The 16,321-nt window shown below is 34.7% G+C and overlaps 2 protein-coding genes across 4 annotated transcripts; both read left to right on the top strand.

The window, feature by feature from the left end:
* Nucleotides 1-316: 316 nt before the first annotated feature.
* LOC140888530 (tyrosyl-DNA phosphodiesterase 1) lies at nt 317-8,534 on the top strand. Of its 3 annotated transcripts, XR_012152094.1 has the most exons (18): nt 317-540; nt 646-831; nt 1,047-1,292; nt 1,383-1,547; nt 1,750-1,810; nt 2,582-2,658; nt 2,737-2,994; nt 3,306-3,395; nt 3,958-4,092; nt 4,316-4,465; nt 4,949-5,052; nt 5,206-5,259; nt 5,351-5,441; nt 5,625-5,702; nt 5,794-5,941; nt 6,035-6,098; nt 8,248-8,357; nt 8,437-8,534. XR_012152094.1 is itself a non-coding variant. In XM_073296221.1 (17 exons), the coding sequence occupies exons 1-17, from the start codon at nt 523-525 to the stop codon at nt 7,947-7,949; spliced, it is 1,938 nt and encodes a 645-aa protein (XP_073152322.1). In that variant the 5' UTR covers nt 317-522; the 3' UTR covers nt 7,950-8,104. The 3 variants fall into 3 exon arrangements, 2 of the variants coding, with proteins under 2 accessions (XP_073152322.1, XP_073152321.1); XM_073296221.1 differs by lacking the exons at nt 8,248-8,357; nt 8,437-8,534 and adding an exon at nt 7,937-8,104; XM_073296220.1 differs by lacking the exons at nt 8,248-8,357; nt 8,437-8,534 and having other exon boundaries at nt 6,035-6,885.
* LOC140890296 (CRIB domain-containing protein RIC10-like) lies at nt 8,297-9,505 on the top strand. Its single transcript, XM_073298058.1, has 5 exons — nt 8,297-8,357; nt 8,437-8,534; nt 8,619-8,703; nt 9,239-9,381; nt 9,446-9,505. Exons 1-5 carry the CDS (start codon nt 8,297-8,299, stop codon nt 9,503-9,505), a joined length of 447 nt encoding a protein of 148 aa, XP_073154159.1.
* The last annotated feature ends 6,816 nt before the right edge of the window (nt 9,506-16,321 follow it).

Below are 16,321 nucleotides of genomic sequence, written 5' to 3'. Positions count from 1 at the left end.
AAGTTAAGCGTGCTTGACTTGGGGAAATTATAGGATGGGTGACCCCATGGAAAGTTTCTCATGGTGCGTGTAAGTGAGGACATAAGCACCTAAATTATTTTTGAAATTTTTTTTAAAATTAAACATAAAGAAAACATAGTGCTTACATGCATTGTGTACCTTGTTGAAAAACAAGTATGTAACTCATTTGACACCAATATCTCAATGGAAACGTCGTCTCGAGTTTGTGACCCAATTGTAACAAAAATAAACAAAATTAAATAAACTTGCACAAAGGAATTTTTAGAGTAAATGTACTTATTTTGGAAAAGATTATATGAGTGTCGAATACAAACAATACTCAGTTGGAAGGATCATTCTTTTGTTCCTTTCATACAACAGCCTCGATTTAGAGTTTATTGGGGGAAATATGAAATTAAAACAGCCAAAAGCCCAATTAATTCTTTGATCATCCGCCCAGTTGCTTCTGTTCTTCGAATTTTTGTTTCGGTTTCTCTCGCACGCTTCCGATTCCAAGTCACTATGGCCGCCGTTCCACTGGTGAGTGATAATTTTATTTGCTTTAGTTTTTTGTTGGTACATTATGTTTGACATCGTCATTTTTCTTTTCTTCCCTTCCTTTTCCCGTCTGTTTCTTGTTCCAAGATTGGATTCTTGGTGCCTTTGAACAGTAATCTCGAGGAAGAAAATGCTTCTGCAATACCCAAAATACCGATTTCTACAGGCGTTAATTATGTCGGCCGCCAGTGCATTCCCACCATCGATAAGCGCCTCAGCCGGAGACATCTCACCATCAATTGCTTGGATGATGGATCCGCCGATGTGTTTGTTGTATATTCCTCCCTCTCTCTCTCTCTCTCGTTCTCTTGCTGATGTATCTTCCAGCGTTTTTTTGGTTTTTTCCTAGCAAATGTGCTCAATTGTTTTAGCAGAAAGTAGCAGATACTTGTTTTTGATCGATGAAACAATAATATGTTCTTGCATGCTATTTAAACATTTTACTGTTTCTTTTCTACACAATATTTCATTAGAAATCTTAAATGTAGGAAGGAACGAACCCAGTCGTTTGGAGGTCCAAGAATGAAAGAAAGAAGCTTTTGTCTGGAGAAAAGTGGAAGATTCTACCTGGTGATGTCATAGAGCTGATACCTGGGAATTACGTTTTCAGATACGTGTCTGCCATTAACAAGCAAGTGGAAACATCCCCAACTACTAACAGAGAGAAAAGGCCTTTGAACGATGGAAGCAGTGACTCCAAAAATCATGCTTTTAGTAGCACGAGAATGCAAAAGGTTCCAAATGATACTAATGTGCTATGGGTGTCTTTTGCTTATTTGTTCTGGGAATAGTATTTTTAACTACTTTATATCCCTGCTATGTAGGCTGCCAGGGACCATAATGTTCAGGGGCCTCAGGATTCATCTAAGGATACACTCCACTTTCAAACTTCGAAGGATAAGTTGCCTTTACCGTTTAAACTATTGCGAGTAAAAGAATTGCCAGAATGGGCAAATGCAAACACCGTATCCATCAATGATGTGATTCAAGTAAGAATCCTATACCCACCACACAGCAAAGACGCAGTCGTTTGTGGTTAGAGTATGTCATAGGTTTAAGCAGTTGTGGTCAATTTCAACTTTTAGTAATGGGGCTTAACTAATGAAGGAAGCTTATAACTCTATGGCTGAAAGGGAATAATCATGTTTACATACCAGTGACTTGACTTCTACTAAAGGTTTTGTTTTGCAGGGGGATGTGTTAGTAGCTATCCTATCGAATTACATGGTAGACATTGATTGGCTACTTTCTGGTGAGTTTTCTTCAATAAGGTCACGTTTTCTGTTGGTGATATTAATAAGTTGGGCCTAAAAAGCTCATATCTTCCTCAATATTTTAGAAAAGGTTACTTGGAGAAGGGGAAGGACTGAGGAGTTGGAAAATAGGGAGGATATTAGGCTGGAGTGGTTGGAGGGAATGAGATATACCTAATTTTCTTCCAGTTATTATTTGCTAGCGGAAGTCAGGGCAGGAGAATTGTATTTTCCAGTAATTGTTGTTTCTGAGTTTGGAAATTTTGTTCGTAACAGAGTATTAATTTGTTTGTTTGAAGTTTTGAACTTGAAGCTGCTTTCTTTAGTTGAATTAACATCACTATGTGTTAAATACAGCTTATTTGTTCAAGACATTCTAAAGCATGGAGGAAGAAATATTACACTTCATCTCAATTTTTAATGAAGTCCAGAAATTAACGTGGTATATATTGCCAGTGATTGGTCTTTCTAACCATATCAGTTTTATTTTTCAAGTATGATGTCAGTCTAAAAGATATTTTTTTGAATTTGATGGTTTCAGTGCTTTTGTTTTTGTTGCTATACATAGTTACTTAGGAGGCTTTGATAAAACCAACTATGGTGATTTTGCAAAGTGGTATGCAAAACTTCTTGTTAGGATCAGTATGTGTTAGGTGCTTATCAGTTAGAAGGAACATCACGAACAACCTTGTTCATCAATTGGTTTTGGCGTCTGGTCTAGCATCAATTCTTCTTAAATTGACTGGCTTCTTTCCTTTTTTCTTTTGTAGCATGTCCGACAATTAAAAGAGTCCCTCACGTTTTAGTTATTCACGGCGAAGGTGATGGTACGCTCGAGTATATGAAGGTTGGCCAATATTGTCTTATTAAATTTGATGTTGTTGCTTCTTTGAGTGATTCATTTCCTTTTGCCAATTATTTTCAGAGAAACAAGCCTTCTAATTGGATTCTCCACAAGCCTCCTTTACCCATTTCATATGGAACACACCATTCCAAAGCTATGCTTCTTGTCTATCCTCGAGGTGTCCGAGTCATTGTACATACAGCTAACTTGATATATGTTGATTGGAACAACAAAAGCCAAGCATTGTGGATGCAAGATTTTCCATGGAAAGATCCCATCAGTGCAAATAGTGGTTGTGGATTTGAAAGTGACTTGATTGATTACTTGAGTGTATTGAAGGTACTACTATTTGTATGGCATATCAAATCAATCCGAAGTAGTGGTTAAAGACTTACATGAACTGTTCAAGATTCTTCCCTTCTTTTTTTGGTTCTTCCTAGTTGAACTGCATATATGATGCCAGTTCTGAAATTTAACTGGTCTGCTTATATGGACAGCATTATTTGTCCCGATGTCATAAAAAAACAACTATTAGCTTGATGTTAAACTGAGCATGACCAAGAAGCTTTAATTTTGTTTAATTTTCATAATTTGGTTGCCTCATATTGAAATTAGTTTCTCTTAGAAACTTTTTTTTCTTTTCCTTGCAGTGGCCTGGATTCAATGCTAATTTATCAGCTATTGGCAGCTTCAGTATCAATGCATCATTCTTCAAAAAATTTGATTACAGCAGTGCAGTGGTATTTATCTAATTCTTCTCATTCCTTTTTTATTTTTTAGGGGAAATGGGGAATTAATGGTCTTTTTGTTGTATTATACTCCGCAGTCAATATTGAGTATGATGATTATAGTCATTTAACCTTGATAATTGAGAGTTGGGTAGATCTTGAATGTTGTATTTCATCCTGATAAATTGTGAAATGATACTAGCTTTGATTTGATTTGTAAGTGTATGATCCTTGTAAAAGCTTTTTAATGTCACATGCAACCTTGTTGGTCCAGATCTCTCTTTGAATTATCCTAGTTGCCACAAATTTCATTTTATGATACTTTTTTTTGGCTGGTTCATTTTATGATTATTTAATAGCTAAGAACCTATCCTTCTTGTTTAACCATTAATTTTCTTAAGTTATACTTTATACTCACTACTGGACATTCAGTGATATGCTGGTGTATGGTCGTCATAAATTGGTGCAATCAATCGAACTATTAATGTGTTGAAATCATAGCTCAATTTGACAATTTTATCAAGTTTACTTTCTTCATGATGTGGAACTATGTGATTATCTCTGTCCTTTCCAGGTCAGACTCATTTCATCTGTTCCTGGATATCATTCTGGTTCCAGCATAAGGAAATGGGGACATATGAAGTTGCGAACCATCCTCCAGGAGTGCACCTTCGACCAAGAGTTTGAGAAATCTCCTCTCATTTATCAGGTTATTTTTCTTAGCTTTTTGGGCATGTCATGAAATCTTGTAATTTTTGTATAAACGTAGATTAGACAGATGAGTGCAGGTATCAAATTCATGAGAGGAAATATTCCACGCCGAAGATAGATTCATTTGATTTGACTTTCTTGTACCATGTGAGAAGTCTCCGTGGAGATCATGGTCTACTTCTTACTTTCTATTGGGTTGTTCTTTTACTGTCTTCCTGCAGTTTTCTTCGCTAGGTTCTTTGGATGAAAAATGGATGGCTGAGCTTGCATCTTCAATGTCGGCGGGGATGACAGAAGATCAAAAGCCTTTGGGTCTTGGAAAGCCGCTGATAATATGGCCAACTGTGGAAGACATCCGGTGTTCTTTGGAAGTAATACCAGTCATGTTGAGTTTATGTATTTGATGCTATTTGGATATGAAATTTATTAATTGACTAGTAATAAAAACATCTAGGAAAATCTAGAAAAGTAATGTGTAAGCTGACAAATATCACCCACAATTGTTTTTATAAAACGGTCCCTCATTTTTGCGATAAAATGAACGAAAACGATGTCTTTGTTGTTTTCCCCACTCTTATTCAGGAGAGCACATGTAGTGATACCGTTATTTTGATGATCAGAATCATCAAATTTTTTTAATCTGGTTAGCAGTTTGGTTTTGCCGTTGTCACTGCCTTACATGTCCTGGAATACCTTGGCGTGCTATTTTAATGTTAAGACACCCACCCCCCAAAAAAATTCAACTGATTTGCACAGTTAATAGCAATGCCAATACTGATTATTTATTTAGACTTCTTCTCTGTCACCTTCAATAACTGAGTGAAGGATTACATATTTTTTGCTTTATTGTCAAGGGCTATGCAGCTGGGAATGCAGTTCCAAGCCCTCTGAAGAATGTAGAGAAAGAATTCTTGAAAAAGTATTGGGCAAAATGGAAGGCAAGTCACACAGGTCGATGGTATGTTTGAAATGCATCTTGCTGTGCTGGTTCTTGAATGGTTTAATTTGGTTTCTGAAGAAATAATTTTGTCAGTTTCGTCAATATCCTTCAATTCATTTGGATGATACAATGAAAAAATGGACTTGTGTTTTGACATTTTCATTGTTGCAGTCGTGCAATGCCTCATATAAAGACATTCACACGTTATAATGGTCAAAACCTCGCGTAAGAGTCCATGCTAGTGACCACTTTACTCGAGTTCAATACCTTTTCTGCTACTCACTGTTGTTTAAGGCTACATTGTTTTGCTGAACAGATGGTTTCTGCTTACTTCAGCAAACCTCAGCAAAGCTGCCTGGGGAGCACTTCAAAAAAACAATTCCCAGCTTATGATCCGTTCTTATGAGGTCGTTTGAATAATTTCACATACATCATCTAAACAATCTAACCAACTAGTTAAACAGTTGAAATTGAAGTCCCTCATTGCGCTAATAGGATAATGCATGCCACCCTCATATTACAACTGTGCCCTTTATTATTATTAACTTGAAAGAAACTGACATCTGCTTCATGTTTCTCAATTATGCCAGCTTGGAGTGCTCTTTTTACCTTTTTCCGGCAATTATAAATGTGGCTTTTCTTGCACAGATGATGAAAGTAAATGGGAGGCAAGTGCTGATACTTCACCATGAGTTTTCTGTTCCAGATTGTATTAATATAACAGTGTTACTCTCTTGCCTTCGGCATTTTGATTTTCAGGGTAAAGGTGCGTCAGCAAGAAGTTCTGAGGTGAAGAAAGCGAAACTGGTCACCTTGGCTTGGAAAGGAAACTATAAGGAAGAACATAGTGATATAATTCCATTGCCCGTGCCTTATGAACTTCCTCCAAGGCCATATTCCTCCCAAGGTTGGCCTTGTATTCTTGATTCTATTGAAAGTAATATATTGCGCTGCTATCTGCATCTAACAATAGCCACATCCGAAAACACCTCGTATGCAGATGTACCCTGGTCGTGGGATCGAAGGTATACAGAGAAGGATGTATATGGTCAAGTTTGGCCCAGGCAAGTGAAGCTGTATACTAGTCAAGATTTCTGATTACATATGTAAATATTAGTAAATTTGGTGATATAGATTTGGTTCATTATAGTTTCTTGAATTACTCAATACTACAGGCTCCATTAGTTATGTTCTCACTGCTCGTTGACAATTCAACGATTTTATACAACGCAGTGCGAGGTTAATCATAAAATTCTGGAAATTTATTAAAATTATATATGAAACCATTTTCTGAAACCATGATTATTTCATTAATGGTTTATTTATTGGCCCAATTTTTATTTTTTTTTCATCTCACTCCTTAAAAAACACAAAATTTGCCACTTACCTGAGAAGGCAAATTATATAGGGGGCTGTAATTTTTTATTCATTCATGTGCATGATTCTTTGTGACAAATTGGACATCTCTAATTACTTTGAGCAAACTTGAACAAATGAATTTTCTTTGAAGAACGGCTGAAAACTGTATACTAGTTGATTCTTGGCCATCATGACGGAGGAGCTCCGCTCGAGATTTAGACATTTAAGCCCCCCCTTAGAACTAGGATTTACGAGAGTAAAGTTTTTGTAGGGAAATATTTTATCTTGATTTTTTTTAATACAACTGATTAAAGGAGTTTTAATTTGGGTTAGCTCATGGGTTCTGATTGATAATCAAGAATCGGAGATATGCAATGTTGTGAATTGCAGATGACTGCAGAAAGTTTGGTGAAAAGAGTGGGTGTTAGTTGATTTTATACCTTTTTTTTAACAAAAAAAACAAACAAACCAAAAAAAGACTTTTTTTTTTTTTTTTGGAAATATGAACAAAACAAACTTGTTAACTTTATTTCAACCTTATACGGATGAAATTCATTTTTTTAAAAAAAGAACTCATTTTGTTTAATTTTTCCTTTTTTTAAAATAATCCGTCATCAAGAATTAATGTATAATATAATATAAAAACAAAAAAGGCTTTCTTCAAAATATATATTCATACTATTAATAAAGGGAGAGTCCCTTTTAAAAATTGTTTTTGGTGAAGCTTTTTTTGTTTCAAAAATACCCTTAGCACTTCATTTTCAACTTTTTTAACTGGTCATCACTTTGCTTATAAATTTTATGCAGTTATCGATTTCATTTTTCTAAATTGATAAACTTGATTTTTATCTTCTCAAAAAAAAAGTTTCATTCTCCATTTTTTTCACGAGCAGCGGTTTTTTATGCACACACATCGTGTGCGACATTGTCGCTAGTATATATAATATGGCCAAACTTAAGTATATATGTTTCGGTTGTTAAGAGCTTTTTGAATTCTATAAATCGAATAAAAAAGGCAATATTTATTCAATGAATGCTGCAGTCCTAGAAACCTACAGAACAAAACGTGGTGACAACCTTCCTATTCTTGGAAGGAGATTGAATAAATCACGAATATATAATTATAACAAAAGAAAAGAAAAAGGTATTTTAAAATATTAAAAATTTAAGGTAAAAGTCTGGGAATGAAATGGTGACGTGTGCATGTGACCAAGCCTTATTATAAAAAATTAAGTTATCCACTTGCTTTAGACACGATATCATCAACAAAAGATTCTAGCCTTTGGGCAAGAAAATGGATGGCCATAATTAAAGACTAGGAAAAAAAATATAATGGAATTAGGATGCATGCTACTGTTACAATGATTGGTGTCGTGGACTGAGAATTACACAAGAAGCACAAAATTTTCACATTTTATAAACTTTTCACAGGTTCGATCTTTATTTGTGAGGATTTTGTACTTTCGACCATAGATAGATAAATATTGTTATTTTTACTTTACTGTCTCTGTTTCCTTTAAATCCACCAACCTTTCTCTGGCAGGTTTTGGAGCTAGTCCTGCTCTTTCTTCTCTCCCTCTCTGAAAAACCAGTACAGATCATCTGAATTCAGCCTTTTAGCTTCTTGAAATCTCTAAAAATTCACATAGTTTCTTGATTTCATGGTTTGCATGTGTGTTGCGAGTTTTCTACACTGAATCATCTAATTTCTGAAGGTGTGTTATATCAACTTCCTATATATGTTCTTTTCTTTAGCAGTTCTTGATTGCATATGTTAGTGCAAAATCTAAGATATGAAAAATATGAACTGTTTCATGCACATTGTTAATCACCTGCTTTCTATCCAATTGCTAGGCGCTTTCTCCGACACCACCGTGCTTCGAATTCTTAAAAAGCTTCCAAAATGGGGACTAGGATCAAGGGGATCTATAAAGGATTCAAACACACTCTCTCTCAAATCTTTGGTAACCCATTTTCCCCTTTTCAGCTCCATATATATGAAGGGTGTTTTGTGTTGATTTTTTTCGAGCATTGTTCTTGTAGTTGTCAAAGAGCGTGAAATGGAGATTGGGTATCCAACGGATGTCAAGCATTTGGCGCACATAGGGTGGGATGGCCCCTCTGGGAATGCTCCCACTTGGGTATGTTTTCTCGTCTCTAATTCCTACAAGAATCATGATGCATTTTCTTGGTTTTGAAACTTTCGTTTTTTTTCGTGGATGCAGATGAGTGAGTTTAAGACAGTGCCTGAATTCACAGCAACTTCGATTGGACATAATGGTTCTGCCCTCTCTCCATGGTCTTCTGTGGGTGTGTTCTTGCCTTCTTGGCTTCTTTCTCTGTTTCCTCCTCTTTAGTTTTACACTTGTGAAGCTTGCTAATGCATATATTGGTACAGAGAGATGGGACATTCGGGCATTTGTTTTCTATATCATGTGCGATGTCTCTTTCATAAAAGATAAAGTTTGTCACGGGTTGCATTCTTGACTGATCTCTTACCTAATTTAATGAGCTTAATTAACTCTATGAGATTATCGTTTGTACTTTGAAATTGTGTAGTCTCGCAAGTGTTCTTCCTAAACATCAATGTGGGATAGGATTTGGTCGATGCTGGCCCATATGCCAGATTTAACGGCCCGTCTTTTGATGCAAGCGAGATATTCGTATGAACATCTAGCTTGCTTCAAATCTGGGCCGTTGGATACCCCATTGGGTACTCCTTATGTTGTGTTGCGCCTCGAGCTTAACCGATTTGCATTTGTTTGCTTTTATAAGAAGAATTAGTCCATGTTACTGATGCATTGTGAATAAGAATAAAAGGGTGTGATGAATGTTGTTTGAGCAGATTTTGGAGAAATAATGGGGAAGCAATCGGAAGCTGATATGTTTAAAGAGCTATCACCTAATACAGAAGTTGGTAGCATGAAGAAGCAGCAGAAACGGAAGAAATCTAAGTCGACATCCTCCCCGAATCACTCGAATTCAAGAGTATCGAAAACGAAAGCCAAGTTGATCTGTTGAATTTGGACATAATTTGGGTGGTGAAATGCAGATTTTAGAGGCTGTGATTGGTAGATCATCAGTTGGGCTAGAGATACCGGATTCATTATGATATGTTTCCTTTTCTTCTCTCTTTTTTCTTTGTAAGCAAAGTTCCGGAAAGCCTAGTACAGACTCTACAGAGACAATAGGGGATGCTGTCCAATAATTGTTTGTCCGAGCTTTTATTTATTAAGCTTATCTATTACTTTACTAACAATCGTTTTTTTGGTATGGTGGTGAGGCCTTTTTAAAGTATTTTATAAATATCATGCACATCTATTTTTTATTAGACCCGTCAATTTGAATTTGGTATGTCGGGCCAACCCACCTCGTTATTAAAAAATGGCGGGTTAGGTCATGCTTTTGGCAGCCCGTCAGGAGGCGGGTCGAAACGGGTTGGCCCGTTTGAGCAACAGGAAAGGGCGGGGCTAAATATGACGGGCCGGCCCGTCAATTTTTATTTTTGATTTTTACATTTTAAAAAATTATATTATAATCAATATTTAAAATATTTATGTTGGATTGATATATTTTGAACAATTTATATTGTTTGAAATGTTTTATAAATGATTATAAGCTCCAAAATGATTTATATTATTTATTATAATTTATGTTTAATTGATTAATTTTAAAAAGTTATATTATTTATATTTATTTATTTATTTTTAATGAGTTTTTAAATATGTATATCATTTATAATTGTTTGTGTATGATTTTTTTAAAAAAAATTCATATTTTTAAACTTTTTTTTTTAGTTTTTTTTTAACTTTTGGCATGTTGGTCTGCACAACCCGCAACCCATAGCGGGTTGGGTTGGGCGGGGGTATTCCCAACCCACCATCAATTTGGGTCGGCTTGCACCGCTCCGCTTGATGGCGGGCCAAGGGCCGCTCCGCTTGAATTGACATGCCTTTTTTTTTATACTGCATTTGAATCGAGATTTTAATTTGAATTACCTTAAAATTTTTGTTTGCATTATCTGATACCATCTCCGAGTCAAAATAATCACGATTAACATGCCTCATGATACCGTTTGGTTTCATGGATAAGATGTATGAGAGGTGAATAGAAGTATGATAAAACATGATGATATGGATAAGCAATACATAGATATGAACAATATGTTTGTATGATTTTAATTTTGTAGGATTATTGTGTTTATTACTATAAAATCTCTTAATTTTCATTTTTATTTTCTACTCATCCTCCACTAATACCATGGGTGAGAAGGGATGTTTAATCAAGCTCACATATAATGTCATACCGGGTCATGAGATGACATTGTGTTAACAAAAAAATAAAAAAAACATAAGATGAGTAAAAATTTGTGAATCATTCCACTTTTATCCAATATACCAAACGGTACCATGTGTATTAATAAAATTTAAAAAAAAAAAACAAAGAATTTTGTGTCTGTGTATATAAATATGCACGCTAATGTACATAGATGCGCTAGTTTAATAAAACAAAGTCCTAATATAACTAAATTTTTTGTGAAGTCTTTTAGCTAACCCATAATTGTCCTTCACACGTTAATACACACACACACACATATATTATATATATATATATATATATATATATATATACACTATATTATATTGCATAAAACCAATAGAATAACTATATCAGGTCATTATAATATATTTCTAAATTTATCCTTTATCATTTTTCTAAGATGTTTAATAATGTTGTCGACATTTTCAAATTAATAGTGAAGTCTAAAAAAGTAGATTCTTCATTCAAAATCTTCTCATATTTTTTTCCATTATCCCATTACCATAACTATTAATTTATCACATTATTTTTACATTTAAACAAAAATTATAATTAAAATCAAGTTTATAAAAATAATATTAATTCTAAAATATTTTATACTCCATATATATATATATATATATATATATATAGAGTTTTGCTATGCTGCTCACCTCCGGTGTCCACCTCCGGTGTCTACCTCCATGCCCACCTATTAGGTGTCAATCATCCAATGAATAAGATGAATCATATACAAATGATTCATCCAATGGATGAGTGTCACCTCAAAGGTGGGCATGGAGGTGGGCACCGAAAGTGGGCAGCATAGCAAAATTTATAATAGTATATATATATATAATTGGGGATGGGGAAATCTATCTATCACCGTAAACCCGCACTAGTGGAACTCTTAACACATGATCAAATGGATCTTCGAGCCTCACCCTTACTATTAGACGGTAGACCAACTGACCAATATTCTTGACCTCTTCGTTTTTATGATTTTCTTTTAACTTTAATACCTACAATTTATTCTTAAGTTTGACATTAAAAAAATGAAAAAAAATCATTATCAAAATTTTTTAAAATAAATTATACACAAGACATTCATATGATATGTGTATACACATACAAATTAGTGTAATATTGTCTGTTACACCAATCATTTCTTGACATGTGTATCTTATCCCACTACATCAAAGTTCAATTTCTTTCTCCACCAAACACATAAGAAGAAGTGATTGATATAACAAAGAATGTTACACCAATTTACAACAAATAATTTTTTTCCATATACATTAGTGTCACATTGTGTGGGAAAAATAATTTTTTTGGTCCAATAACTTTATTCTCTTTGATTTTGGTCCATTAGCTTTTTCGATGTGGGTTTTGGTACACTAACTTTGCATTTTTAGTGTTTTTTGGTCCAATTGCATACGTGTCAGCTTCTGATTGGTCCACGTCCGCATTTTGGATCAATCAGAAGTTGACACGTATGCAGTTTGAACAAAAAACAATGAAAATACAAAGTTAATGTACCAAAACCCAAATCGAAAAAGTTAATGGACCAAAACCAAAACATGGACAAGTTAATGGACCAAAAAACTTATTTTCCACATTGTGTGATTATAATTTACAAGGGTTTACTTTTAATTAATACAAATTGTAACCTCTGGCCATAAAATGGAATTGTTGTCGCTTGCACTTGGACCGTTTTTGGATTTGTCACATATCTGTCCACATAGTATTCACAACTTTCACAAAGAACTCAATTAATAAATATTATAAATTTGACCGTCTTTGCCTAATGAGTTAAAATTCATTTGCACATCGAAATTAACCATCCAATCGATTAAATTTGCATAGAGATTATCACCATCCATTTTTGCCAACTTCCGTCGCAATATATACATATTTTGGGAATTTAAGTTCGATTATATCAGTCACTTACGCTCCTCGTCACACTTATTTAAATTTATGTTTCTTTTGATACAGATTCAAAAAATGTTTGGAATGTAAATTCTATAAGGCTTCGTTTAAATGGAAGTATTTCAAATCAATGTATTTCAAATGCATTTTTGTTGTTTAGAGAAGTAACACCACAAACATCAAATCCACTTATTTTGTGTTTATATGATAATTCATGGTAGTTAGGATGTATTTTAAGTTCATCCAATAAAATGGTGATTTAGAATCATTTTTAATCCATCTAAGTAATGTATAAATAATTAAAATATGAATTTGAGATTTCTCTATGTTTCATGGTTAACACTAAACTTATAATCGAAATCCATGGATTTGAAATATTTCAATCCAAACGCAACCTAAAACAATTTCTCATTTCGCTTTGGTTTAATGAAAATATTAATCGAATATAATAATTATACAAATAGTTCATGATATTAATTTAATAGTAGCAAATTGATAAAAGAGTAGGAATGATAACGATATTAAATATGAAAACTATATTATATAATTGAGATGGATGCAAAAAAAAAATGTAACCTAAATGATTGAGAATTTGAGATGGAGGGAATAGTAATTTCTGAGATTTTAGTCTTTGTAAATTCGATTTCTTTGAGCGTTGGATTTAATTAATTGATTCAATTTCATAAAAATTTCAATCGTTTAATTTGTTCAAGATTAAGTTGGATTTATTTTGCTTTCGAAAATTTGATTTTGCAAATAGCCAATGTACGTGACACAGGGGGGGGGGGGGGGGGAACAAGTAGGTGTAACCGTTGAGTGCTTTTGTGGTTAAATAAAGGGGTAATTATTTTAAAATCTCTAAACCTAAACATAAATTTCTCATAACTCTCTACATTTAAATTTTTTAGTTTGCACTCCCTAGTGGTCCCCAATTTTGATTAAACAAGTATTTAACTAATCTTTTGTACTTTGGCATTGTTTTACCTATCGAACCAGTTCATGTCGTGAAGAACTATTGGTTGCGCAAGGTTTCCAGCCTATATACTTTAGATTAGGGTCCAACATGCTTCCGTAAAGTAAATCAAATTTAAATACCTCTTTGACCATAATATCGTCGGGTCATACCTGCCGAGTTTTACGTAGTGCTCCTCACACTTCAACCATGCAGTTGCAACAGATGGTTTCTGCACAAGCTCCTTCAACGACACCCAGCACAACCTTAATTCGTTTTCTACCTTAAGGCGTATGGTATATAAATTTAATTATAAAATATGAACATGAAAGAACAAGAGACTTTAGAAAAATTATTCAGACATAATATTATTACATAAATCAACTCCTTTGAAGAGGAGAAGATAACTTGTTTAGCTACTCATAGTAGCCTCGTTCTTGAAATACATAAACGAAAACTTATTACAATAGAAAGAGAAATATTACAACAATTTTATTCGTAAGAAAACTGAAGAGAATGATCGATGTCTTCAGCTTCCTCAAATGCCTGTATTTATAGCTGTAGTTCCACTCGTTTCACCGAGAAACTTCAGGGAATCTTACAGCTGTCTTGTATTTCTTTATCCCATTATTGATGACATCTTTTACTAGTGGAGGAGACAGCTGTCTTGAATTTTTTATGCCATTATTGATGGCATCTTTTACTTAGTGGAGGAATCACATGCCTGCCACTTTCTTTTGGCTTTATTCTCCTCACCTGCCTGCTTTATTGTTGTCGGGGCATCTTTTTCTTTTGAAGTAGACCCCTGTGAAAACGCATCTTTGGTGGTCCTTGTCCACCTTTGCTTGTCTCGGAAAAATCCTTTCGATCCGTTCGGGGTCTAAAGGTTTTTCCAAATTCTGGCTCCTTCTGATTTGGGCATTCTGGGCAGATATTCTCTGACCATCGTCCAATATGAGCCATGTTACAAAATTTTCGGCGAGTTTCTTTACTCCCCGACAGCTTGTTGTTCCACAAAATATTTTTCTTCTTTTCGAAGAGTTCTTCCGCAAATGCTGTAGTTTTTCCTGTCATTGTGTTCAACAGGAACGATCCGTTCACAGAATTCTGATAAAATTTGAATGGAACTTGACTTTGTCCATCTCAGTAAGACAGACCCAAATACCCCATGCCCTTCTGGTTGAGATCTCATTTTCCCCGAAAGTGGACACCAAGGGTATTTCTTCAGTTTTAGGATCCTTGATAAATTTATGACTGTTTATATCAGATCTTCTCAGCTTGATAAAATGAAAGGGTTCGTGTGATCCTTTCACTGTTGGTTCTGGAGCTGCACTGAAAAAATATAACTCAAGCACATCTCCTCTGGTCAAATGATCATTATTTGCCCATGTTTCTTGGACTGCTTCCTGAATCCATTTTGGTAACTGTGATATCTCCAGAAAGCTTGGTGATGTTGTATAAACTGAGGCCAAGGCCCCAAATTCATACCAGAGTTTTACATCTTTAGGATTGACATTGTTTTTTAGCCAAACCCTTGGATATATTCCTGCAACATCAACCCTGCAAGTGTTCGGGTTGATTTCATTCCTTGTATTCAATTTCTCTCACTTCTGTTGATAAACTTGGAATGGAGAAATAATAGATGGATTAGTATCAATCTTAGATTTGCCCTTGTCAGTGTTGGGCCTAAGATTGATCTCTTCCTCATTTACCCCAGAGGCGGAGGGTAGACTTGATGAGTTATCCTCATCAATTGTTTCTTCATCTAGATCATCAAAGGCTGATGATAGATTAGCTCTTGTTTCTTGAGTTTTAGATTCCTCAACATCTTGTTTCACAACCGGTGGTTGTATTTCTTGTTCTTGTAAAACCAATGGTTTTAGTATATCTTGTTTATGAGAAACCAATGGTTTCTCTATAGTCTTCACAATTGGCCCTTGAATAGCAGCCCATAGTTGTGTTTGAGCTTGCATACATCCTATAATTCGATTAGATACTTTGATCCGATCAGCTTGTTGTAACCTGCCGGCCATTTCAGCATTAATGGCTAACTGGTTAAACTCGTTTTGAAGCAACCCAAGGTGTTCCCTGAGATGCCTCTGCATTTTCAGGATGGAATCCACGTCACTGCCTTCCATCTCTTGTTAAAAAATCTGCAAGAATATTTTCATGAGATTTAATAATAACAATATCAAAAATATAATTTTGACATAATGTTTGACATCTTAATAATCTAGCTTTCTCAGGTTTAGATTCAATCTTATTCTTTAGGAAAGCTTTTACTTGGGTGTTATCAACCTTCAGAGTGAATTTTTTAGCAAGTAAAAATAATGGCCATTTTTCAAAAGCCCTTTTAACCGCATAAAATTCCTTCTCGTTGATATGCCATCTAATGGCCTCAGATTCTGAAAAAAGACCGCTACAGTATTTGCATGGTATTTTCCCATCTGGAGTGATTTTGGTAAGGACTGCCGCCCACCAATCGTCGCTGGCATCCGTAAATAATACCAGATCATCTTCATCTACGGGTATAGCCATTTTTGGGAGATTCTTACATATCTCTTTTAATTGGTTTACCCCTTTAGTATGGTCATCGGTCCATATAAACCTAGCATCCTTTTTTAACAAAGGACTGAACACCTTTCTGTACATTGCTAGATTGTTAATGAACATCCCTGCAAAATTAACTACTCCAAGAAAACTCTGGAGTTGTTTTACATCTTTGAGTTTATCTGGAAAATTCTTTAC

This window comes from Henckelia pumila, chromosome 3 (genome assembly GCF_033568475.1).
Source record: "Henckelia pumila isolate YLH828 chromosome 3, ASM3356847v2, whole genome shotgun sequence".
Lineage (NCBI taxonomy): Eukaryota > Viridiplantae > Streptophyta > Magnoliopsida > Lamiales > Gesneriaceae > Henckelia > Henckelia pumila.
Note: the sequence above shows the minus strand (reverse complement) of the source record. Positions and strands in the feature narration are given on the sequence as shown.

Coding starts and splice junctions, on each gene's coding strand:
- LOC140888530 (XM_073296220.1), top strand. Junction 2,659..2,736: donor GTACGCTCGAGTATATGAAG/GTTGGCCAATAT, acceptor AATTATTTTCAG/AGAAACAAGCCTTCTAATTG. Junction 5,442..5,624: donor TTATGATCCGTTCTTATGAG/GTCGTTTGAATA, acceptor CAATTATGCCAG/CTTGGAGTGCTCTTTTTACC.
- LOC140890296 (XM_073298058.1), top strand. CDS start 8,297: ATGGGGACTAGGATCAAGGGGATCTATAAAGGATTCAAACACACTCTC. Junction 8,358..8,436: donor CACTCTCTCTCAAATCTTTG/GTAACCCATTTT, acceptor TTGTTCTTGTAG/TTGTCAAAGAGCGTGAAATG. Junction 8,704..9,238: donor CTCTCCATGGTCTTCTGTGG/GTGTGTTCTTGC, acceptor TTGTTTGAGCAG/ATTTTGGAGAAATAATGGGG.